This window comes from Corvus kubaryi, unplaced genomic scaffold (assembly GCF_017639235.1).
Source record: "Corvus kubaryi isolate FWS band 111438036 unplaced genomic scaffold, C.kubaryi_AGA036_p1.0 37353, whole genome shotgun sequence".
Classification (NCBI taxonomy): Eukaryota; Metazoa; Chordata; class Aves; order Passeriformes; family Corvidae; genus Corvus; species Corvus kubaryi.
Genome location: NW_024581115.1, coordinates 6,179,770 through 6,205,606, shown reverse-complemented (window position 1 = coordinate 6,205,606; position 25,837 = coordinate 6,179,770). Strand labels below are relative to the sequence as shown.

Below are 25,837 nucleotides of genomic sequence, written 5' to 3'. Positions count from 1 at the left end.
AAAGCTGGAGTGTGGCAACACAGGGAAAGGACCAGAAACAAAATACTTTCCAAGAGAATAGATTTCTGAGTAGGTAAAAGGGGGAAAGAGATAAAAGGAGTCTCACTTGGGTAGGAGGTGGTATTGGTGCAACAAGAGGGTCTGCAAGAACAACTGGGGCATGGAGCACTTGGGAACAGAACTATAGACCCAGGGGAATACAAGGTGGTCTCATGAGGAAAGGTGACACCCGGGATGATGAGGTGAGGTTATCAAAGGCAGTTCCTGTGCAGCAGCTGAGGAAGTGTCAGTGTGAGCCCTGGTTCAGCCCTGCTGCCTCAGCAGCAGTGGTACTACAAATATCTGAAAGACAGATGCCAGATCTCCCATCTTAGCAGTGATTGTAATAAATATAAATAAAAAATTAAGCTAATGAGTGGGGAAAGCCTTTAGAAAATTGGTGAATATGATGCAGGTGTGCAACCAATAGAAGAGGACCAGCAGGCAAATTATCAATTTTATTAATACTCGTATGGTAGGGAGCAAATTTCCTAACAAACTTGTCCATTGCAATCTGAACAAGGAATGAAATGACTAATCCCTATTCCAACAAGCTGGTGATCAAAGCAACAAAGGGATTTAGAGAGGTAGGAAGCATGATGAAAGAATGAAACAACATTCATAACCAGCATGAAAGAGAGTGGTCTTGGAGCACCAGCAACCTGTGTGCTCAGAGAGCCAATGTAGCACAGGGGTCCTTTAAAGAGGAATGTGAGAGGGAACAGGGAAATCAAGGCATGGATGGTGAAAAAGACCCCCAAAAGTAACTACCTTTAAATTGTCTTTATTTCCTGGATAATGCCTGAATTATAAGACCTGACTCATGCAGTGTTTCAGATTGTCCCCTGACTTACAGCACACCTTAGAGCTTTCAGGTGTTTCAGGTTCCCCCTGAGAGGGGGAACATCTAAATGAAACTTGCTGATGTGTTGGCATTTTCACTGTAGGGGTGCTCTATTACAAAGGAAGGAAATGAGGTAGGAAATGCTGGAAGTACCATAATATTCAGTGATGGCAATATACAGTCAAATTTAACGAAATTTCTTCTTGTTCTGCCCACCAGGCACCTGTTTTCTTATGAAACCATTCCCTGATTTCCTGTACCTGCAGGTCAAACCGAACTGCAGCCAATGTACCACTGCTGACAGATCTTCATTTGCAGTTGCTGTCTTCAAAACTAACAAATAAAACAGAATTCAGATTTTTTTTTTCTTCTTTACAAAATATCCTCCACTGCCTCAGCAAAGCACCACATGATCAGGACTTGGAAACAGGTACAGACTTACCCCATCCTATCACAATGTATGCCTGCAGCAGTCGTCTTTCAGAGAGTACCACAGTTATCAATAATGTGTGCAGATAAATTCCTTCTACCAATAGCCAGAAGTAATTTGCCCCAACAAAGTAATGCATGAAAAACTGGGCAGTCCTGCAAATGATTACAATCTGTGGGAAGGAGAGACCAGGAATAATTGTAAATATAGATGTTGTGGTCTGCATGTGAGAATTTTTACTGATGAGCTATTAAAGTAATGGTCATCATTAACATCTTGCAGATAATATTCCTTGTTGACATGGGCAACTTCTATTCCTACAACATCAAACAAGAATAATTTATTCACAGTTGTCATGAATGAGATGTTGTTAAATAAGTGCCAAAAAAATGCAGAGATTTCTTTCTAAAAGCTACAAGGCATGAGTTGCCTTGCTTAAGTGGCTAAATATTACAAATTAATTGATATGTTCTTTCTATACAAGCCTTCACATAAAATAAATCTATTACAATCAGGATTTTATCAACAAAATTTCAGCATCCAAATCTCAACTAACAAACACCTCAAAACTTGATGCTGTAGGGCAAACTTCAAAAACTGTAACTGTTACGACCACTAGAAGCACACATTTACTATTAGCTATGAACATTACCTCTGGACTGAGGTAGAATATCCATCCAGTTTCATCATTTGGTCTTTTTGAGTAAATCTGGTAGTAGACAGTGTCCTTTATAAGAACTGCTGCGGCACGCAGGATAAAAGATGCAAATAAATTCATGTGGATGTAGTTTCTCGTGCAGTGAAGTTTTCTGTGGGAGAAAAAAAAATAATGTATGAATCCTCTGGAATAGATCTGATTTGCAGAAATAAGATTTTTTAAAATCAACAAAAACCCAGCAAAGCAACTGTTGTATTCATGTTGTTGCCATCAATGGATTTTGCTTGGAAATTGCATTTTATCGCTCATTAGAAAAATACAAGTTATTTACATGGAATCAACAGAATGGTTCAGGTTGGAAAGGATTTTAATGCCCATCTCATTCTATGCCTCCTGCCATGGGCAGGGACACCTTCCACTATCCCAGGTTGCTCCGAGGCCCATCCAACCTGGCCTTAAACACGTCCAGGAACAGTTTCTCTGCATGACCTGTGCCAGGGCCTTACAGGAAAGAATTTCTCCTAATATCTGATCTAAACCTACCATCTTCAGCTTAAAGCCATTCCCCCTTGTCCTATCACTCTGCCTTTGTCCAAAGCTCATCCCCAGCCTTTTTGTAGCCCCTTCAGGTACTGGAAGGCTGGAAGGTACTGGAATATTGGAAACTAAATAATAACTGCAATTTCATAAAAAGAAGCATATGAGAGTAGGACTCTGTCCTTTTAAAATGCATGTGAATTTATACTAACCTGAGTAAAGAAAGTATAAGCAGAGCCAATACCAGTGAGATGAGAGAAAAGCAATACCCTATGGTGTATAACAGCTGTAGTGTGGTAAGTAGTTTATGTTCTTCTTCCTGGGAACAAAGAAGACAAATATGTTATGTAGGCAGGGGGACAGAGCAGAAACACAGCTCAGAAACTCTGGGGTTCACCTTCTTTGAGTTGCAAGGAGCCAGGGGAGGATTCTGATCCCTGCTCTCTGCGCTGCCTTTTGAAATCAGGGTCTGACAAAGACACTGGCACCCAGACTTAGTTTCTTTTTAGATACAGAGGCACTCACAGACTACTCCCAGCCTTCTCCTCCACAAACAGCATTTGCAGTCCAAATCACAGCTCAACATTGCCGTGATTCCATGCACCAGACGGCTCCTGGTGGGTTCACAGCTGCAGAGATCCTCTCACTGAACCTGCACACAGAGGTGCACTGCTGGGTGTGTGGCCTGGAGACAGAGTTACTGCTCAGCTGTGTCTGTACAAACCTGAGAGTCAGCTTTGTCTAGAGATATTGAAACAGACTGACTTCCATCTTGCGTTCAAAGAAAAAAAAATTATTAAATTAGAGGTATCTTGAATGTCTCTGAATGACAAATAGGACCTCAGAGGAGGAAGGGAGCCACTCACACTTTCACAGATGATCATAGAACATCCTGAGTTGAAAGGCACCCACGAGAATTGTTGAAGTCCAACTCCTGGCCCTGCACACATTTCCTTTCAATCTGCCTAATTTAACACTTCTTTTTCCTAAGTTTTTTCTATTTTAGCTGCTTATGTCTACCTCTCATCTAGTCACACTTCTGGCCCAAGGAAAGCATCTCTGAAGAGGGAATGTGAGATACAGGATATGGGACTTTCATAATCCATACTTGGCCTACAGAGGTTTTCTTGGAACCTGTGCCTTTTCCTCAGGGAGTTTGCTGTTTTTCTTGTTCTACGACTCAGCACCAGGGGCTTTAGCACTGTCTTCCTGCCAGTAGTTTTCTCTAACAATTTTATGCTAGTGAGCCATGCCTCTCTTGCAGAGGGTGAAAGGGCCCAGGGAAAGCAGTGTGGGTGCAGGAGATTCCCAGCCATCAGTCACTCTGTTCCATGGAAACATTCCAGCAGGCAAGAACCCTGTAAAAAGCTCGAGTTATCACCTTGGCTATTTCAATTTTGCAACACCAAAGCACATGCAACCAAGCAGATTCCTCTGATGTGTGCAGATACCAGCTCTGGGTTATTTCTAACATCTTGGGGGGGGTGCCATTAAATAAAACAAACAGGTACAAAACCACCTTTAGTGTTGGTAGAAAAGCTAGTTAAAGCTTTCAGAGAAATTGTCTGCTGTCACACAAGATGAAATAATATGTCTTGCAGAAACAAATTTGCTATCCAGAATGGGCAACAAACCCTGGAAAACACTCGTAACTTACGAATATTTATTGCATTTGAAAGTTTGGAAATTCATGTACTTACTATATAAAGAGCTTAGTAAAAACATAGTAATACATGGAGGTACTGAACTAATCATGTTTCATGACTAATCAGTAAAGCAGTGTTACTTGATAGAGTAAGAAACAGCACTCAGTCAGTATTAAAAAGTAAAAAATAGTGGTAATAGTGCTTACCTAAAAGACCTAATTTTGACATCTGCTAAGCTGAACTCCATGGCAAAAGAAGTTTGGCTGACAAAGTCCAGCCCCTGGGCTGATGCAGTATGAGAAATACAGGAAGGATGGCATTAGATTAGGGTGAATCCTCCAGTCTCTGACCAGCTAACTTTGAAATAACCAATTAACAGCTCATTAAATGCTAAAAGGCCCTTTAAATGCTGGAAGGATCAGAAGGGAAGTTGCCTGACTTTGATAGGCTAAAGCAATTTGGGGAGATGCTGAGATGCTCCCTTGCTTGACAAGTTGCAGTTTTCTTCTATTTTATTAGGAGAAAATCAGCACATGTGAGCACTGGACTCCAAACAGAAAATTACTTGTGACATCTAAAGCAGGAATCCCCTTCTTTAATATTTTCTCTTCTGCCTCTTATAAATAAAATTACAGCTTTCCATCTGGTAATTTAAATGAAATCTGAAGATCCTTTGCAGGTATTAAATGGAAATGTTTTGTCAGTTACTCAAGAAAGGTTTAAGAAGATTAAAGTATTAACCGTAATATAAAACATACTTACATTTTTTTGGAAATGATTTTTCTCCGAACATTCTGAACTATCCCGCCAAATGTCTGTGGAATTTTCCTTTGTTTGCCAAATCCCTTCATCCAAGCAGACTCTGTATACATGTCCTACACTTCCTGAAAGTAAACAGAGTTTTAGTTGGAAAGGTCAAAATAGAGATTTCATTTTTCATACACGTTTGAAAGATTTCTGCCTTATACCTCCACAATAGAGTCCACACCACCCATACTCAAAAAAAGAATAAAACCCACTTTTCTTTTGTCTTTGTCAATGCATTTTTCATATTTACATGGGACAAAGTTGGAATGTAATCTAGCAGAAATAAATTCCCAGAATGTACCTGGTTTTTACAATTCAGTACATCCAAAAGAAAAGCCTACACCTCACTTTATTCATTTTTCCTCATTAAGCTCATGAATGGGTAATTCATTGACCAGGTTGTGCAGTCAAAAGTGCACAAGGATTTGACTGGGGAATGATCTTCCTCTGTAACACCTGGTGTTGCAGGCTGGTGTTTTATTTCTGTGCTCTGGGGCCCTTTCAGCACGTGGGGTGAACTGATGAAATTTTCTTGGTTTTCACTGCATCATCCTAGTTTATATTAATTAGGAATTAGCATCAGAGGAATGGTATGGGGACCCTGGTTAGTGTTTGTTTGATGTTGTCCTTAACAGCTGCCATCCATTTATTTCTAATCAGACCTGAGCTTTTTTGATCATTTTCGAGTTGAAAGTGTTTAAGGGTGGCAGCAACAACCAGAACATCTTGTTTAGCTCAGGGTAACTGGTGCTGACAGAATTGCTTTGGGAGCAGTTTGTTGTGATGGAGCAGGAGCTCTGTATGAATACTAGATACTGAGAAAAACCTTAAACCTTCCATGAAATGGGACCAGAAATCTTGCTTTTGTAGAAGTTCAGAGAAGAAAAAAGAGTCCCCACTCCACGGAGGCAAGATGCTTTTGTTTATTACAGAGAGCTGGGTTTGTTCTAAATGGTTGGCAGAAGCAGTTTGGGAGACTAGATAGGAGCTTGGTCTCTTACTGCTTATCAGCATCAAAAAAGGACAAATGATATTAAAGAACAAACCATGTGTGGCTTGGCCTGGAGAAAGCTGGGGTGAGCAGCTGGTAGCAGTCTCCCATAAATTAAAGGACTCAGGCAGAACTGGTCCCTCTAAGTGGTATGAGAAAAGCAGCTAAGAAAGGCTGTTTAGCAGCATGCAGAAATGCTGGTCTGTGGCAGTGCCCTTTCATTTCTTTAGGAGAAAAGGAATGTTGTTTGGTCTTCAACAGTTTTGCTGCTGAAGATGTTTGGTGGGGGTTTTTTTTTGACAAGTTGCAGTTTTTTTCTATTTTATTAGGAGAAAATCAGCACATGTGAGCACTGGACTCCAAACAGAAAATTACTTGTGGCATCTAAAGCAGGAATCCCCTTCTTTAATACTTTCTCTTTTGCCTCTTACAAATTAAATTACAGCTTTCCGTCTGGTAATTTAAATGAAATCTGAAGATCCTTTGCAGGTATTCCCCCATTCCTGAGCCTCCCTGCTGCATTCCCTGCAGGAAAAGGCTGCTTGGAAGGCTGGTTTGCTCACCACACCACTTGCTGGTGGTGTGCTGCAGCCCACTGGAGGGGTGACAGCTCGGAATGCCGCTGAGTTTGGCTTGTCCAGGTTTCTGGGAGAGAGCTTCATGTCTGGGATCAGTGGGGACCCCAGAAGCTGAAGCTCAGAAGCTGAGCCCTGAATCTGTTACTACGAATAAAGCCCTGGCAGGATGGTTACATGACCTGGCAAATGTTGCTTTACCACAGACAATACGGAGCTGTGGTGAGCACAGATGGAGAAAAAGAGCAAACAAACATTGAAAATGATTTTGTGCCTCAGTTCAGAAGCAGTAGAAAGAGGTGAGAGTCTTTCTCACTCATCCACTTCAGAGGACACTCGGGCAAGATAGACAAGCACCACCTGCCCTCCAGCTGAATTCCTGGCACACAATCCAAGACAAGTTAGAACTTTCACGTTACCATTTTCCAGCCATGGCAAATATGAAGGACAAGGAACAGAGACGTTTCCTGGGGGTGAGTATGGCCAGCAAACAAACTGATCAAACGTCCCATTGCAATGTACTCCTGGGGAGAGAAGCAAATACAAATTTTACAAAAAGTTGTCCAGGCAATGGGCAGTCATGGAAACCATTCTGTGCTGTTCCAGGTAACCTGCAAGCTACTCCAGAGCAACAAGATGCTGCAGATAAACGTTGTGTATTCACTGTGCAATGCTCCATGCACAGAGCAGAAACGGGTGCTGCCCTTCTTCCCTGAGTCCTGAAGGCTTTACACTCTTCACTGTGAGAGAAGTTTATTGCTTAAAATCACGAGGAGGCTGAGGCCAGACCTCACCAGGGTCTGCAGCTTCCTCTCGAGGGACAGAGCAGGGGCAGCTCCCATCTCTGCTCCCTGTGACCGGGACAGAACCCAAGGAATGGCTGGAGCTGTGTCAGGGGAGGGTTAGGTTGGATATTAGGGAAAGGTTCTTCCCCCAGAGGGTGCTGGGCACTGCCCAGGCTCCCCAGGGAATGGGCACGGCCCCGAGGCTGCCAGAGCTCCAGGAGCGTTGGGACAGCGCTGCCAGGGATGGCCAGGGTGGGGTTGTTGGGGTGTCTGGGCAGGGACAGGGGCTGGATCCATGATCCTGTGGGGCCCTTCCGGCTCAGGATGTTCTGTGATTCTCTGATATTATAATTGTGTGATCCTGAGGCCTCTGAGGTCCAAATGTAACAGTCAGATCCCAGCCATGTTACCCCTCACTGGTTTGGGTACATGCAGCAGACTGGTAAATGGAAGACATTCCACCTTTCCCAACCCCTGTGACACCAGTTCTCAGCTCAGACCACCTCTGTCAGTGACAGTGACTCCTCTTAGCCTTTGGGCAATATCTCTCATTCCCAGAGATAATACCAGAGGTTGTATCTCTGGTAGCATCTCAGACTAACTCAGTTTTAATCTTCACAGGTATCACATCACGCACAGGATTTAAGGTTAAGATAAAACTTTTGATAATGCCAAATTGAAATGGTGCAGTCAGGTGACAGCAACATAAAATAAAATGCATTGATGTCTTGGTTAATTTCTGTCTTTCTTTTAGGATAAAGCCAAAGCTCTTCTCTCTTAACTTTAATGGTTTTGCTCATCCTAAATGTTTTGCAGAAGAGTATATCCTGCTTTATTTGCCATAGCACTTAGCAATACTTTGAGAAACCTGTGTGGGAAGAACACAGGGAGCAAGAAAGACAGCTCTGTGCTATCTCACCAGCATTTTTTGGGGTGTTTCTGCTGAAATACAGAGCACAGGATGTGCATTCTTACTTACTCTGCTGTACCTTTGAGGCTAAGCATCGGTGTTATGACCCATGTAGCTGTTAACATTTATAGCTGCACCTTTATTGTTCCTTTCCCCAGTTTCTGATCAAGGTTTGCTCAAGCGTCGGTTGGGGAGACTGCCACGAGAAAAATACCTTTTTTTCCAATTTCATGGAAGCTGAAGTTCTGAGTCCCTGTAGTTCTCTTGATCCCCTACGACAAACTACTGCCCTCTGATATCTTGCTGGGGTCATCTGGCTTAGTTCTGATTGCCACGAAAGCCATCATTCATTCTCTGCTTCCCTGGGAAACTACAATCTTCTTTTGCATCATGCTAATGTTTTCTGCACACCAGGCTATTGACTTCTGGATGCTCACTAATGTTCCTCCTTCTTTCCTGTCAGCATTAGTTCTATGCTTTGCTTTCCCTGCTTTCCACAAAGTCTTTTGTCCCCCTTGCAGTTCTCATCAGTGTCTCCTTGCCTCCTTGACTGTAGCGACATAGTAACTTAGGGAAACTTATTTTCTCTGGTTTTCTGTGTTTTCTCCTTCCTTATTTCCCACAAACGGCTCTGACTTCTGACACCTCCCACTTTGGAGTCACCAACAAATTTGGTGAGGGTGCTTTCAATACCTGCCTACAGCCAGTGAGTACAAAACAGGGAGCACAGATCCACTTTTCATCTCTCCTTGGTGAACAGTAGTCATCTCTCTCCCAGCTACATCCTGGACTTCTCCAACTACTCAAATCAAACCCGTGCCATCCCTTCCTGAAGACAGACACCTAGCTGAGCACAGTTTATACATTTAGGAGTGAAATAATGACAGATTGTGACGTTCCCTTTTGCCAAACAGCGTAAAACTTTGAGCACCCAGTCAAAGGTGGGAGGCATGGATTCAGGAGAAGACACTGCAGGTATGCTGCTCTTCATCTAAGAATCCAAAAGCCACAGAGGGAGGAGAATAAAAAAGGGACTTCAGGCCAATATTTGTGCCAGGTGAATTGTTCTACATTTAGAACTTAGGAACAGACATACACTTGTGTGAAGCAAGCAAGACAATATTTGCATATTCATCAGTGTTACTCCATACATCTCTTCATTGTTTCATTCCTTACCACCATCCACAGATGATTCCTGCAGCATTTTCAAGCATTCCTGTTTATATTTGTTCCATCCAGTAGTGGTTTTCTCCAGCAGAGACCCTTTGGCCTGGGAGTGAAAATACTGTACATGAGAAAAATCAGGTAGAACCTTTTAGACCTTAATGGCAAGTTTCCTTCCATTATAAGCAATGAGAGGAGAGGAAGAGGAGAGGAGAGGAAGAGGAGAGGAAGAGGAGAGGGAGAGGAGAGGGAGAGGAGAGGGAGAGGAGAGGAGAGGAGAGGAGAGGAGAGGAGAGGAGGAATGGAGGAATGGAGGAATGGAGGAATGGAACTCTTACTTCTCCAGGAGTCATAGAATCACAGACACACAGAAAGCTTTGGGTTGGAAGGAAGATGAAAGATTATCTCATTCCAACCCTCCATGTCCAACCCATGGGCAGGGACACTTTCCACTGTCCCAGGTTTAGCAATGGCCAAAACCAGAAGAATTAAATGCAGAAATGCTTGGTGATTTGGGCTAGTGAAGAAATGCCCGATTAGGAGCAAAGTGGTACAGAAAAGATAATGGGAGCTGCTGCTTACGGCTCAGTATTGGCATGATGACTTGATCATTATTTCCCCATAGAAAAGAACACCAACCTAAGCACTCTCTGTGCAATAAGCCCCCATGTCTCCTGAAACCAGGGCTTTGAGAGGCCAGAGGCAGGCCAGCAGTCAAAGATCACTGTTACTAGAAGTCGCCAAAAATGAGAAATTCATTACTGGTTGAAAATGTTGCCAATTGCAATGAGCAAATTTTGGAGAGCAAACAAAATATAAGTTTTCTAAAACAATCTTTCTACTAAAAGATGCCTTTCAGTTCTCCAGGAAAAGTCAATTTCTTTTTGTCTGGACTTTTCTTTGAACCTGCCTTTAACACATCTGTGCTTGTCCTGATGTTGTCTGAGCGTGGTGATGTGCCAAGGGCTGAGATGTATAACCAGAACAATATATGGCTGTGAACTTCACCTTTGTTCCTTTAAACCTACGGTTCGTTGGCTTTTTTAAATAAAGAAAATAATATTTATTTACTTTCAAAACAAGAACAGTGTTCTTGTGAGCTAGCTCTTACGCAGGATCACTGTTTCATGCACGTTTTTGTTGTGTAAAATGTTGCCAGCTCAATACTTTGCTTTTAGTCTCTCAGCTAATTTCCAGACACCCCACTGTAAGTTAGAGGGAGTAGAAAGACTACAATCTTTCCTCATGGATGGGCTTGCAAGATAAGGAGAGAATATTTACAGCAGCCATGAGAAAGGAATGCATGTTTCCAAAATAAAAAGCATCTTGGCATTTCCCTCATGTAGGCCTCAAAATGCTGGGAGCCAGGGGAGATTCTTCAGATACTCAGGGGTCAGTGAACCTCGTTTGAAGAGGCAGAGACATGGAGATGACGCATTTGTAGAGAGGACTGCTTGGTTTAAGGAAGAACACTTCAATTTCTAATAAACAAATGCGTTAAACAGCCAAGGAAATACAAAGGAAACCTCACAGTGGCTACCTGGCAGCTTGTTTGGTTCCATTCCTGGAGATGAGGCTGATACACAGTCATGAAGAAGTTCACTCAACAAGAGTGAGGAGCAGTTTGGGCCTAAGCAACAGTTCCACATCACTTCCTTGTGGAATTGTCCATTTCCTCAAATCTGCAGGCACGGTCAGATAGCCAATACCTGGTCACTACTGATGTCAATACTTGTGAGATAAATTTGTTTTCTACCATAAAACTTTCTGGTGAAAAAAATCAAGTCTACATAAAATCAGAGCTGCAGCTGACAAAAAACCAGTTAAGAGCTGTCAGCTGACCTGAAAAATTAATTTTAAATAAAGTTAGAAGGACATATTAAAAAAAATTAAATTACCTAATCAAAATGAAACATTTCACAGAGTAGCTGTGGCTGCCCCAAGTTTCCTTAATGGTTGATCTAAAAGACTAAGAAATCACCTTAGGTTTATGATTCCAAAGAAATAATAAACAGATACTCAACAGCAAACCATGATGACTTGAATGGCAGCAACTTGTGAATTGATCATCAGATACTTACATGGGGACTGCCAATAAAAATAGGCTAAAAAAGGCAAACTTGCTGTTTGTACACAGCTATTCAGTGTGCAGGGGCCTCCACTCTGGGGAAAGGACATAAATATAGAGAAAGGCTGAAGAATGCTGGCAGTGCCTGGGAATGAGGAAAATCAGCTCTTGTTCCCTTCTTGGTTTGAAAGATTTTGATGCAGGTGCCCCAGGGAGAAGATATCAGTCTTTTCAGCAGTGGGACATCCTGTTAAGCTTTTTCTGTATGAACTGAATTAGAGAGTTATTTACTGTCCTGTGACAATCCGAGAATGTCCTGAGCTGCAATGGATACACAAGGATCGTTCCAGTCCAGCTCCTGGCCCTGCCCAGACACCCCAGCAATCCCACCCTGTCCCTCAGAGCATTGTCCAAACACTCCTGGAGCTCTGGCAGCCTCAGGGCTGTGCCCATTCCCTGGGGAGCCTGGGCAGTGCCCAGCACCCTCTGGATGAAAAACTTTTCCTGATATCCACCCTAAACCTCCCCCGACCCGGCCTCCTGCTGTTCACCTCGAGTTCTGTCGCTGGTCATGAGAGTGAAGAATCTTTTCCTGATATCAAACACAACCCTCCCCTGACCCAGCTTCATGCCATTCCCCCTGGGACCTGGGGCACAAGAACGGGAATCTTGCACGGTAGCTCTAAGCTGCCACCAGAAGGCAAAGCGAGTAGAGTGGGAATAAAGGAACAGCCTTTAGAGGGAAGGTAAAATGAAGGGAGACACCTTGGTGTTCTGTGTCCATTGAACTGTGTGAAAAGGAGCCAACAAAAAGTCAGAGACAGGCTTGCCTCTGTGTCCTGGCATCCGTGTCCCCGTGGTTCTTCAGAGAGCGGCTCAGTCTCCCTGAGGAGGAGGATGGTCTCGAGTCTGGGTCAAGGTGAGGAGCACAGCAATCACTGCTGAGATTGTGGAGGCTTTTTCTGGGTTTGTCATGTGAGAGGAGACAACTCAAAGAACAACAGAACTGCACAATGGTTTGGGTTGGAAGGGACCTTAAAGACCATCTTGCTCCAACCCCCTGCCATGGGCAGGGAACCGTCCACTGTCCCAGGCTGCTCCAAGCCCTGTCCAACCTGGCCTTGGGCACTGCCAGGGATGGGGTGTGGGTCCTGTGGCTCTACTCTGAGCAGACCCAGCAGATACCTCCCTGCAGCTGGTACAGGTCATGATTACAAATCCCAGGAAGGTTTTATTATGATCTGAGTTTTGGGTTAGATACAGTGCAAGCTCCATGCAAGTTCACACAAACTTTCAGGTACATTTCCCCTGATCTCAGCCAGTGGAAACTCAGCTTTTGATCTGTTGCATGTTTCAGTTGCCATTCAGCCACTGCTTTTAACCAGGACTTCTGACTCAGGAAAATTAAACTCCAGGGTCCAACAAAGAAGCTCAGAAAGTCCATGACCTTCTGCCCTACGCTGGACATGATTTCAGGTTGTCTGAAATTTTTTTGGTGACAAAGGAACTGCCTCAGCCCTCAAGCCTCACCCCCACTTGTGCTGAAGCTCACCCATAAGGAAATTTAATCAAAATTCCCTGGAAGTGTCTGGCCATTTATTTCGATTGCTCAGCACCCACAAACTGCACCAAGAAGACACCACTCTTTAGAAACACATTGGATGCAGAAGAAAATGCTGCCTGAAGGTTTCATTTAGGAAATGGATTACATATGGTTGCAGACTGGTTTAAATTTAAATTTTTCATAACTGACCACTGTACAGTCAGGATTTCACCCTTTTAATTTTTTTATACTAAGCTAGCAATGCAATGAAATATTTCTGTTTATTCGGACTACCCTCTTACGGACAGAAAAAACCCCTTCAATTTAGGCATAAACTAAAAATAAAAGCTGAAAAATATTTACTCATTCTTTCAGCCATGATCCAGGTTTAGTCTGATGGATATTTTTTCCTATCTATAGAGGCTTTTGCTAGAAAATACAGATACAGTGATTTATGACTGTTGTTCCTTTAAATGTTTCTTTCTTATGAAATAAAATATAAAGAAACACAGCACATACTTCTTTGAAGAAGTTGCAAGAACCACTATGACAAATTAATTCACTGTGATTAGTCTAGCAAAGCTTTCATCTCACAGAAGTGCTTGGGAGATTTTCTGTTAGCATTGATGGAACCAGTGCTTTGGCCGAGGTGTCTCACAAATCTGAGAGTTGTTTCAGTTCTATCAACAGAAGCTCTAAGCAGAGAAGCTCTGGATTTGAATGATCAAAAATATTAGGAATATTTTCTTAAAAAAAAAAAAAGGATTTGTCTCCTGGTAACTTTTTCTTCATAAAAATGTTAGGAACACAGATATGGGCTCTACAGCACACACAGCTGCAAACCCACTTTCTTAGGAATCCAAGAAAATGAGAATAAGTGGATATAAATACCATATTACTTTCAGTTTAAAGTAAGTCTGTTTATTGCCCTAATGCCCATACTCTGCATAGAAATGTACCCTAAATATATGTGTGAATTTTATTCCGTTAAATTGAAATTTACCAAATATCAGTAGTTGTTTAAAACATTTATTCAAATCTAGATTGATATTAATAAATAAATAATAATTACTAAAAACTTACATGAAAATTTCCTTGAAGTGAATTCCACTGAGATGTTTTGTCATTAAATACCTAAACCCCCTCCAAATTATAAAGCAATATGGAAAAAAGAAGTGAGCATTTAGAATTTTGTATAGATTTAGGGAAAAAACCAAAATGGCTTAGTGGATCTGTACAAGAAATAAGGGCAGAAATCTCATACAGATTTATTTGCTTTCTGTAGGACTGTGAGGTGCAGAATGAAACCAGTAATGCCAGTTTTCACAAACTGGAGATTCAATGCTCACCCTTCACACAAAGGCTAAAAGGCTAAAAGGTAGTGCCAGAAACAAATCAAAGCTGGGTTTAGAACAGAGAAAAAACAGTAGAAAATAAAAATGATCCATGATAGTGTTGTTATCTGGTAGGAAAACTGAAAACCAAATATAATTCAATACTGGTCAATATTGGTAAGAAAAGTGATCGTGTAAATGGTTGTAAACGTGATTTATTCACTTTACGAATGAGGATTAATAGAATAAAATTGTAATGAATGACCTGGTCAGGGAGAGTTAATATAAAACTCTGCAGCTTTGCAGCCATTATTTCTCATGACAAATTTGTAATAAAAAGCAATTGTTATGTCGGAAGGATTTTTGATACAAACACACTGCTTGTGGCAGTTAAAACGCTATGTGCTAGGAATTCACTGTCCATTATTAATTATTGAATTAGCTTACCTGTTTCACAAGAAACAATATCATGATAGAGCTGGCAGATGTTGGAGGTATCCTGGACCAGAGTCCCATGCTGGAATAGAGGGCAAAAAGTGTCCCCATGCCCGTTTGAATAAATTTGTCCCCAGTATGCTGCTATTTCACTCTACTACAGATCAATTATATCAAAACAAAAAAAGAAAATAGAGAGAAGTGAAAAGGTCTTCTTTTAAGAATGCCACTGTTCCATGAATCTTCTTTACAAGTAAGTGAGGAAGTCTCCTGAAGTGTCTTGCCTTGCTAGACTCCAACTACGTCTTGGTTTTTCTGATTAAAGGCAGAGAGAGCTTAGTCTAAACTTCACAGCAACTCTGCTTACTGTAGCCTGTCCATTAGCCAATAAGAAGTCAGAAAGCTATTAAAACATTAAAGGGCTGCTCCTGTTCCTTGAAGCTCCACAGGAATTTTGCCAGTGATTTTTCCAGAATGCAATCCAGCTCCACAAAAACACACAGATGTATTTATACACACCTCATGAAACCAATAAACGACACCTTAGGACACAGAAAAACTTTGTGTAGGAAGCTCGCTGGCTCTGGTTGTCTGTCAGAAAGCAGCTGGGTAATAGGTGGTTTTATGCTTTGTGATGGTATTTTGTCAAATATGCACAGCCAGTGCAGGATCAGGGAGAATCTATACGTGAAAAAACTTATGTTACCAGCAGTTAAAGTTTTACTACAATTCAGTGATATTCAGTGTTTCTTCAAAGCCTCAGTTGCCAGGTGGATCGTGGCTGCCTTGGTGTTACCTGCATGCATTCGGTTTATTCCAGCAAAACTCACTGCAGATAACACTTTGCTTGAAGGAATTTCCAGCTAATCTATTTGCTCCTCTCTTATTTTCTTTCTTTTTTTCACAGTTTGACAGAACTAACCAATAAATGCTCATGCAACACATTTCTCCTATGAAACAGAGCATTCTTACATGAAAAATTTGACTTGAAAGTTGTGGCACCAGCATTGCTAGGGCGTGAGCAGAAAACTGTCTGTGGAACATCTCAGTTGTCAACCAGAAGGTATCTACGGTTTCACAGGCCTCAAAATATGTTTAAATAAAGCCATATGCAGATTACTCATAGGAGTAGAAACACAGAGAAGTGGTTAATCCTTAGAAGGATTTCCCTCCCTCCCTCCCTCCCTCCCGCTCCTCCTGTTCTCACACTTGCTCCCACTCCTGCTCTCTCAGGTGCTACACCCCTGTGAAAATGCAGTGAGACAAAGCTGTAGGAGATAACAACTCCTGCCTCAAGCTACGTGTGACCTTTGGGTTGTGAGCTCTGCTCTGCCTTTGTAGCCCAGACCTGCTTGGTGTTTCACTGGCCAGCTCTGTAAGCTGAGCTCTTCATAACAGCCTAGGGCAGGCATTTATCCTGCTCCTTTGAGTTTCATGCTGGGGCACATCCAGCCAACTGCTTCTCCAGCTCTGACATCTTTGGGTAGAGAGTTGTCTTGAAAATCCAGATTATTTTCATTAGAAGATACATATGTGACTTCAGAGTCTGTCCTGTGGTACCATTCTCCTCCAGGACACACGTTTTGACTTTACAGTTGTAAAAGGAAGCAGTGAATTACTAACACCCCAGCTCCTTTTGGTTCTCTGCATAACTTACTTGCATCATCAAACAGGCAGAAAAAACAATATCTATATAACACATCAAGGTGGGAAATGTTTCCTAGATGAAGGAAAAAGAAATGCAATTTCACGGAGTGAGAAGATGCACATATAAAATAAGGATAATTCAGCATTTTCTCCAGTGTTTCACCTAACCTGGGCAAAACTTGTGTTATGTGTTCATGGAGGCAAACTGGACAGTGCCCAGGAAACCATCAACAGCAAAGACAGGCAATTTATGACTTTCATTTGTCACTGGGGGAACTCTGAACACATGCCGTCACCTTTTAGTGGTCTTGGGCAGTGCTGCATGCTGTGAAATTCCATAGATGACCAACCAGTTTTAGCTCCTGACCAGTTTCTTTACAGTAAGAGTCACAATGTGTTCAATTTAAACAGCGTTCAGTGTTACAGGAGCATTTGGACCTGCGAGATTTTATTTATTCCTTAGCTAAGAAATAGAGATATTCCATCAGTCTGACTCCACCTCTGATCAAGGTAAATATTTTGTTTGTATAAATAAAACTTCAGTGGTTGCACACTGGGGTACTTCCAGTGCTTCTGTGTTCGGTGTATGATTCATGGGGAAAATTACAATTTATTGTCACACTTCCTCATATTTCTTTCACAGTACATTGCTGCCAAGCAACACTGTCCTTTATTCTTAATCTCCCCTGCCACATGATTTCTGGTCATGCCCAGATCTCTGCTCTCCGTCTTAAACTCCTAAGCTAGTACAATTTTCTGAGAGGGATGAAGAATGGGATGGCAAATACAGGCAGGTGTTTCATTGGGCAGATAGCTGCATTAATTTCTAAAAGGGACTTTCTAGAATAATTGCTAGCGCCGTTCTAGAGGATGCCAGCCTCAATCCCAGAGGCAGACAGACGGCACAGAGCCTCAGCAGCATTTTCTCTCAGTTTCCTCTCTTTAGTCTTCTCTATCACAGCGTTCAGTAGCAGCCACTGGTGTGAAGGGACGAGGAAAGTTGCCAAACCTTTCTGTAAAGGAGACAGCAAAGGGGATCTGTGCATCCGCTTCAACAGCCCCGATGGCAACAGCAGCCAGGCTGTGCAGTACATCTGGGAGACGGGAGATGACAAGTTTGTGGAGCGAAATTTTCATGCTGGGATTTGGTATTCCTGTGAAGAAATGATAAATGAAGAAGGTGAGTAAACCCATGGAAATTTACTTAAGGAAGTAATCACAGTTATCCCTCCTTATTTGGTGTCCCCTTCCCCTCTGCTTCGCCATCGCGTGTGTCTTTTATCGTGTTTGTAGCCTTAAAAAGTTGCTCTTCTCTGGCAAAAAGGACCTCAGTGCGTACCATCTAGTCAATTCTTTAAAAATTCCTAATGAATTCTGCGAAGAACATTAGCGTGCCAGGTTGTGTTTTTGATTTGGGTGACAAGTTGTGGTACAGATGAAGATTATTTGGTTTTTATTCTTCTAACCATAACAGCAAGTCAAATTACTTTAACAGGAAAGTGTTCAATTTTTCCAGTGTTTTCATTCCATTAGTCAAAAATGAACATACCTGCTTTAAATGATTGCTTCTGATCCCTTATGGCAACATAAAAAGCACAAACTGACTTTTTTTTTTTTTTAAAATAACTTTCCCTAATAAATCTGTGGGATCTAAATCAGTTCCTGGATTTCCTCTTGAGCACAAATATTTCTACTTTCTTACTGTGATCTCACCTTCCATAAATCAAAGCAGAAGAAGATTATTTTCACCCTGCTAAAACATGATAGGGAGAGTTACTAGTTCTAAGTGGTGGCATTTAATTGGGTCTCACTCTGAATATGTAAATATTGGTAGAATGAAATTAGCTTGCCATTACAGAAACTTTCTAGTCAATTTTGGATTTTTGTATAATGCTGGTTCGAGAATTCAAGCCTTTACTGTAAAACCAGATCAACACTAGGTTTTTCCCCCTTATTGTCCTGATCAGTTTACAAATGGCAACCAGAACAGAACTTCAGTAGCTGTTACCTATGCCATAAAATGCAAATATTTTCTCAGTCACCTGTCCTGAAGGTCCAGTTCTACCAGAAGGTCTTGTAAGTTGAGCAGTTTTAAGGGGTAAATGTCAAAGATCAGAGCAAACTACATGTCCAAAAGATGCCTTTTGTCCATGCTATGAGTACCAGGGTTGTGTAATTTGAGCATCTGCTATGGAAGCTCGTGTTTTCCGACTTGGGGCAGTTAGGAGCTGGAAAAAAACACCCACATCTACAAGAACTCTACATCAGAGCAGAATTAATTCCGAGAGCTCTGTTCACAGCATCTGTGTGGGGGTCAGGAGGTCGAATGGGTTTGAAAATCAAAGCTTACAGAAAGAAATTGGAATGAAGCTTAGAGGGAATTTGTGTGAGCAGCAGCCTTGCTGCTGTAAGGAGAGCAGCTCTGCCCTAACAGGGACAATTGCATCCAGGCTGCCAGTTTTGCAAAGGAATTTTCCTATCCTGGCTTTCACAGCTAGCACCTCCTGGAAATCAATTCACAGCCTTTCTCTAAGTCTTTCAGGCTCTGCTTCTACCTTCAAAAAGTCTGTAAGGACTCTCTAGCTAAGCCCGAGGAGAAGGTTGATGTACCAGGGGCTTTGTGTACATCAAAAAGAGCTTCTCCTGATCCTCTCACTTTCTGCTTAATTGATAGATTTTGTGTTTTCTTCTTCCTATTAATCTATTTCTTTAAATCATTACAGAATACAAAATAATCCTGAATTTGATTTAATTTTGGTTTTTTTAGGTGAGAAATGCAGAAGCTTTATCAGTCTGACTCCAGCTTCTGATCGAGGTAGATATGCATATTTTATTTCTGTAATCAAAGCTTTCCTGATACAAATATTCTGCATTAAATTAAATCAATTAATTTCAAAAATCCTTGCTTTAATGCCAAATAGTTCTTTTGTCCTTTATTTAGTTTTCCAACTTCAAAGTAAAGTTCATATGAGTTATGATATCAATCTCTGTTTTTCTGAAGACACACCATGTGAATATGAATGGTTTTTGAAATTACTTGAAATATGGGTACCGGAAGTCAAAATCTGTAAGTTTTTGCCCTCTCTCTCCTCACACCTCCCTATTTGCAGACAGGAATTCTGTGGCCTGCACCACACCCTGAGAAGGCAGAGGGACAGGCAGCGTGGGAGCATTCACCCAGGAGGGTTGCACGCTGAGGGGATTGAGGGAGATGTGCTGTGCACCAACCCAGCCTCAGTGACACTCTGCATCCCCTCCCTGTGCCTCATGCAGAACTCTGAGGAGACATTTCCATCCTCTTCTTTCAAAGAAGGACTCATGTTTTTATGAAACATTCCCACAGATGCTGCTAAGTGCCCTCCTCTTGCCTGATCCCCAGTATAAAAACATCAGTCCATCACTGATCTGATTAGACCAATCACTTTACAAGTGGCTGATCCAGGAAAAAAAAAAAAAATCTTTCTTTCTGGCATGCTGGGACAAGTATTTTCCTGGATATGCAATTTCAGACCCTTGGAGAAGGAGAAACACTCAGTCTCTGAATGCTAATCTTCCTTTTAACTGCTGCAGCTTGTCACAGTGCCTCAATAGCATAAAAGAGTTTTGTAGCATGAGAAAAAACTTATAAATGAGATGTGGGTGTAGTCATACAGCCACGGTCCTCAGAAATGAGAGGTGTGTTCTGGGCCCTGCCTTGAGAGTTCCTCCCAAGGAAAACTCCAGGTGGACATGATGCTGAAACTAACTCTGAACAGCATCAGCAAATGCCCCGGGCAATGGCAGGCCAGATTGAGACAGCCAAGAAGCATCTAGGTACCTAAAAACCAAAAATCTCTCCCTGGGCAGTGAAATCCTGTGTGGAAATAGGCTCCTGGCCTGCACAGAAGAAGGGGTTTGTGTTCTGCACGTGCCTGCGGCTGCTATGTGATCCAAACTCAGGATGCAGCAGGCTCACCCTTCCCGAATTCATCACCCCTGGGTCTCACACACAGGGGTGATCACCCTTGTTCAGTGCATTTGTTATAATGGCTCACTGACCAAAAATGTTCAGATGCAAACTCTCAGAGCTGGAGCAGCCAAAACTGTTGGGCAATGCAACATCTGGAGTTCCTAATGTAAAACACCATTTTTTAGCGAGACAGAGTTTCTGGAGAAACAAACCAAGTCCAAGAACACCCACACATAGCCTGGCCCAAGAATTTAATGTCTAAATGGCCCATGAATCAGAGAAGCCCCACAGACATTGTCAAAGCCAGCAGCTGGGGTTATGCACCACACAAACGTTGTCTCCTGTCCTAGGTGGTGCTTGGTAATCAAGGACAATCAGCAATGTCTCGATTTTTAAGTTATGATGGTTTGTGCATGTCTTCACGTGAAATCACTGTTTGAATCTACAACCAGGTGTCTCAGGACACATTTATTTTTTAAAAAGTTTGGGGAAGGCCATTTGCCAGATCTTGCTGCAGTGAATTTGGACACAAGAAGGCCTCCTGCTCCTGGCTGGGGGACATTAGCATGCTACAGGTCAAACAGCGGGCTGAGAGACTTTAATGGGAGGATTAACTTCTTGCATAAGATGTAATTACCAGATATCCAAAAAGAGAGGAATTAGCAGATAACTAGACAAATGAATCTCAGCGAAACCTGGAGACTGTCTGGGCTCATGAAGGCTTCTCTGTCCAAAAAAATCAAGATCCTGTTTGGTTGAAAGTTAAGCCTGTGGGGAGGATTTTATTTAATGACTAGACCCACAGGCAGTGTAGGTGTGTGCATGGCCTCCAGTTTGTTAGCTGGGGTCTGCTGCTCCAGTGTGCTCCTCTCTGCACTCAGAACCACGACATCAGCAGCGAGATAACTGGGCAGTTCTTTTTATATTCACTGTGGTTCTTCTTTTTATATTAACTTTGGTTCATGGTGATTTTAGGGTAGCTACTGAGTATAAAACCACACTGTCCCAGAAGCACAGTCACCTTCTAAGTGTATAGCAGGAACATGCAACTCCTCTTCTGATAATTATAATTTGGGGTGTCCATTGACACTGAAGCCTTCCAGAGGTGTTATCATTATCACAGCATCCCCACAGCCTTCGTGCTTCTGTTCAATGTCGTATGAACAACACAAATGAAGAAGGAAATGGTGACAATACCAAATGATTGCTTATAATATCAGTGCTCTTCATTTGGTTTCCAGGGGTTTTATGGCTGTCTATTGGAGCAGAGCTTCTCTACATCGTTTTGCTTCTGATTGGAAACATTCTTATGTCAGTAGAAATATTCTACTACAGCTCTGTCATTGATGGGCTAAAGATCAACGCCTTCTCTGCAGTGGTCACCGTGTTGGCAGGTAAAGTTAAGTATCTCCATTGATTACATCCAGAATAGCCTTCCATCTGAAAATTAATGAGAGCATCCAAGTTTCAAAACTGTTACAGTACCTATGGAGATGCTAACAATACAAAGGGATGCAAAATTGTATGGGGAAATACTGTTTTCAATTAATTATTTCTTAATGTGGTTTGGTTTTAATGTTATATTTATGGCTTTTGCTACTTTTAACTTAATTATTTTAATTTTGTCATTTTTCATTTCATTGTCAGGTTGGTCGTCAAAGATTGAAATGCAACATACTCTTCCAAGTAACTTGATTTTTTAATTCCGACACACTACATATAAAATCAGAGACAGCCAAACTCAAGCAGCACTTTTAAGAGGGAATAGAATGTACTTGGATAATTTCTAGTAGAGAATTGTCATTAAAATTTTCTTTCATTTTCTGCACATTGTTTCATAATCCGGTGGTATTTAATTCTAGGATTTCAGGCAAACTAATTTTGGAAGCAGTCCAATCTGAGGAATCTGGTCTGAATTGTCTGTTTATAGTCTGTCGAGCAGGAGGAGGTTGGACTAGAGATTTCTGAAGGCACCTTATAGACTGAAAGATTCAATCTATATTACAGAATTTTCACTGGGGAATGTTGCAGGAAAGCATTTACAGTTAATTTATTTACTGTAATTTCTTGTGGAACACGTGCCTCTGTGCTTCACATGTTCAGGACTGTTCAGCGTTCAAAGTGATTTATACTTGGTGATAGCATACCTTTTAGAATGACATTTAATTGCAAGTCAGGCAGCTGGCAGATGGCAAAAAATTAATCTCAAGATTGTATTTCTCTGTCAAAATTTTTGGCCTGGATCCTGATCCTAATGTTTCTGGATTTAACGTTCATACATTTGTGCCTTTTCTTATGAAGTAAGGGGTTTTTTTGTAATACTTTTCATCTTAAACATAATCACATATTTAGTTCATTCACCAGTCTTTTTTTGGGGGGTCAATAAATGAAGTTCATTAAACATCTGACCATGATAATGGGGAAGAAATAGAGCAGATAATTCCTTTTCTTTGCGGTTAACTTTCACACGCGTGAAGACGGCTCGTTCAGCTCCTTGTTGTCCAGTGGCCAACCTTTGCTGCCTGTGATCTCTTAACCTGCTGGATTATCTCCTTTCTTCTTAATGACTTCCCTGAAAGATGGCCAAGCAGTTAAAAATCTCTACTATCACCAGTTCCATTAATTGCTCAAAAAAGCCCCATTTCTCCTGCATCTGACCAAACCTCATGATCCACCATCATGTCTATTTTCAAAGAAAGAGTTGTGAGCTTCATTCAACTCCTCAGGCAGTTTTGCCAGCTATTAGCAGCTTTCCCCTCTCCCAATAATCATGAATATTCACTTTTATTAATATTCTTTTTGTTTTGGGCCTTTACAGTATTAAGCAGACTTAGACAGGAAGCAGCAAGTTTATCCTGGACATTCTGTTTACATGAACGAGTAAAATTTCTTGAAACACTAAAAAATGGAAGAACACTTGTCTTAGCTGTTAAATTGATGTATGAATCATTTGCAGACATAAACCAAATCTAGTTGCCCTAATCTGTAACGATGATGCAAAATTTCTTGTACAAACATACTCTTGGTTCTATTTGAGCAATGCAAATTAAATTATTCAATATCAGCCTCTGTCACAGCCTAGATTTTCAGTACTTTCTAGTGTTTGTCCACATTTTCATTCACCTTCATACCTGATAAATCTGGCTGCATTTACAGCAGTGGGAGAGGGCATCCACCTGCATGGCTTTGAAAATCTTCCCACTCAATGACAGGAAACTGGGAAATGTGTCCCGTGCAATGCAACTGAGCAACACTTTCCTGTAATAACTCAGGATTATATTGCCAAGATATTTTCAGAGGATGAGAACCAACCAGTTCTCCTCCTCTGGCAACCAGCAGGTTGCCTTTTGAAATCTATGGGCTGCATGTCCCAGGGCTCCCTCAGATTCCTCTGGCCTACAGAGGGGCAAATACACAACACGTTAAATACACCTAGATGATAATGTCCAATATTTTTGAGCGCTTTGTAGAATTCAGATACTTCACAAAATATTCTCCAGGAGTTCAAGGGACAACTCCAAAGAAGAATGTCCTCAATTTACATTTTCTAATGTTATTATAATATTGTATTTTTTAGGTCTTCTGGGCATGGTTGCTCACATGATGTACACGACTGTATTTCAAATGACTGTAAATCTTGGTCCTGAAGACTGGAGACCTCACACTTGGGATTATGGCTGGTCCTATGGGTACTTACTGGTTTATATTTGGTTCTTCCATTACATTTCGGTCACTTCACCCTCTGTTCAAGGAGCATATACTTAATTTCTAAGCAGTGGCTTTACCTTATTTCTCTTCTGAGGATGCAGTTCAGTAACCAGGTGACGTTCTTGAAATTCAGCTGCCTTAGATTACTGCCCAGAATGTATAAACTTGCAAGTTTTGTATTTGCCATCTGTCAGAGAGTACAGAGAGGTCCAGAGGACCTGCATGAAGGAGAGGTTCTTCTCCATACACATCAGAGCCAGGTTAGGTATCCTCATCTCCCAGGACAATTGTCTTGCCTAAATTGTTTAAAACTCTTCCAGCTTTAGTAACTTAGGTTGACGTTTTCCTGTCACATACATGCTTCAGATTGTTGTATCTGGAACATGTCATAGAATCACAGAGTAAACTAGGTTGGAAAAGACCTTTGATATCATCAAATCCAACCTGTGACCTAACATTACCTTATCAGCTAAACCATGGCACTGAGTGCCACATCCAGTCTTTGCTAAACACCTCCAGGGTCGGTGACTCCACCACCTCCCTGGGCAGCCCATTCCAATTTATTGGAAGGATTTATTTAAAAATGTAAATGGTTTGTTGAATCACATCAAGGATGTGGTCACAAACAGCTCTGAGGAAGATGTGAGGTAAACAGGAGTCTACCTTACACTGATTTCTCCACCAAAGCACATTTCATTTGATAATTGTGACCTTGCCATGTTAAGAGAGCTACTGATGAGCCAGCTCCTGCACTGTGAGCTCCCATTCATGCTCATGTAGCCATATTTTTACATGCTGCTTTTAATGTCATGCATTTTTAACAAATTGTACCTCAATATAATTTTTTTACTTCTGTTTCCTTAGGGCTTTACTTTTAACATTTCAGCGTTGATGTCCTTTTCTCTCTGCTTACTCATGACATGCATTTCAGTGCTCTGAACCTGCTTTAGCCAGCTATTTAACAGTGCCTTCTCTGTTCTTTTTAACACTTTTGGGTAACTCACGTTTTTCAGTGTCCCCTGTGAGGTTTATACTCTTAATAACTGCACCTTTTAACTTTTTATGCATTCCTCATTTTTTTTATAAAACCCCTTTCTGCTATTAAGCTCTAACCAGAGTAAATAGAGAAACTGGAGGTAGGGTTTCATTAAACAGGTCTGTTAAATGTAAATATTACAACAAATATGTACAGGTCAACTCTGCAAGTCAGGTCTGTAAATGGTCATTAACCAAGAGTATTTCTTCCTCACCCAGCCTGTTCATCTCTCCCTAATACAACCACACGTATGCAGTGTTCTCAAAAATAAAATTGAAGGACTTGAATATGAAAATGTCCTCCTAACTTCTGATAATTTTTTTTCTTTTGTTTACAGCCTTGCATGGACTTCCTTCGCTTGCTGCATGGCTGCAGCTGTCACCACTATTAACAAATACACAAAAACTATTTTGGAATTCAAGCACAAAAGAAAAAAGCTGGAAAGGAGCTTTAGGATTCAATACAACTTTCCTGACCACACAGCTCCAGAGAAAGTTTGCAATGTGTATGTGAACTCTTTCCAAAACACCACGGATGACCCCGCACATGCAATAAGAAGCTTGCGTCACCTGGCCACTATTTCAGTCCTGTAAAGCTGAACCATATCTCAAGGCAACCTGTAAATTATAATCCTAGATCCAAATGAAACAGTGCTAATGAATAAAATGTATCATTGTGTAGTATTATTTATTTTTCTTAATAAAGAAATTCTATTTCTGTGGAAGCTTCAA

General features: G+C 41.5%; 2 protein-coding genes across 2 annotated transcripts in view; one reads left to right on the top strand and one right to left on the bottom strand.

Moving 5' to 3' along the window:
• GLP2R (glucagon like peptide 2 receptor) overlaps positions 1 to 15,119 on the bottom strand; it is a 24,819-nt gene extending 9,700 nt beyond the window's left edge. The window contains 7 exon segments of the mRNA XM_042032740.1: positions 1,326 to 1,485; positions 1,966 to 2,122; positions 2,721 to 2,827; positions 4,917 to 5,038; positions 6,947 to 7,051; positions 9,399 to 9,507; positions 14,779 to 15,119. Of these exon segments, the coding sequence (XP_041888674.1) occupies positions 1,326 to 1,485; positions 1,966 to 2,122; positions 2,721 to 2,827; positions 4,917 to 5,038; positions 6,947 to 7,051; positions 9,399 to 9,507; positions 14,779 to 14,877 (859 nt within the window). The 5' untranslated portion in view covers positions 14,878 to 15,119.
• GSG1L2 (GSG1 like 2) lies at positions 15,102 to 25,837 on the top strand. The gene is made up of 5 exons (XM_042032739.1): positions 15,102 to 17,593; positions 19,181 to 19,228; positions 21,604 to 21,756; positions 23,940 to 24,051; positions 25,444 to 25,837. Exons 1-5 carry the CDS (start codon positions 17,284 to 17,286, stop codon positions 25,697 to 25,699), a joined length of 879 nt encoding a protein of 292 aa, XP_041888673.1. The 5' UTR covers positions 15,102 to 17,283; the 3' UTR covers positions 25,700 to 25,837.

Coding starts and splice junctions, on each gene's coding strand:
- GSG1L2 (XM_042032739.1), top strand. CDS start 17,284: ATGCCAGCCTCAATCCCAGAGGCAGACAGACGGCACAGAGCCTCAGCA. Junction 19,229..21,603: donor GACTCCAGCTTCTGATCGAG/GTAGATATGCAT, acceptor TTTGGTTTCCAG/GGGTTTTATGGCTGTCTATT. Junction 24,052..25,443: donor GATTATGGCTGGTCCTATGG/GTACTTACTGGT, acceptor TTTTGTTTACAG/CCTTGCATGGACTTCCTTCG.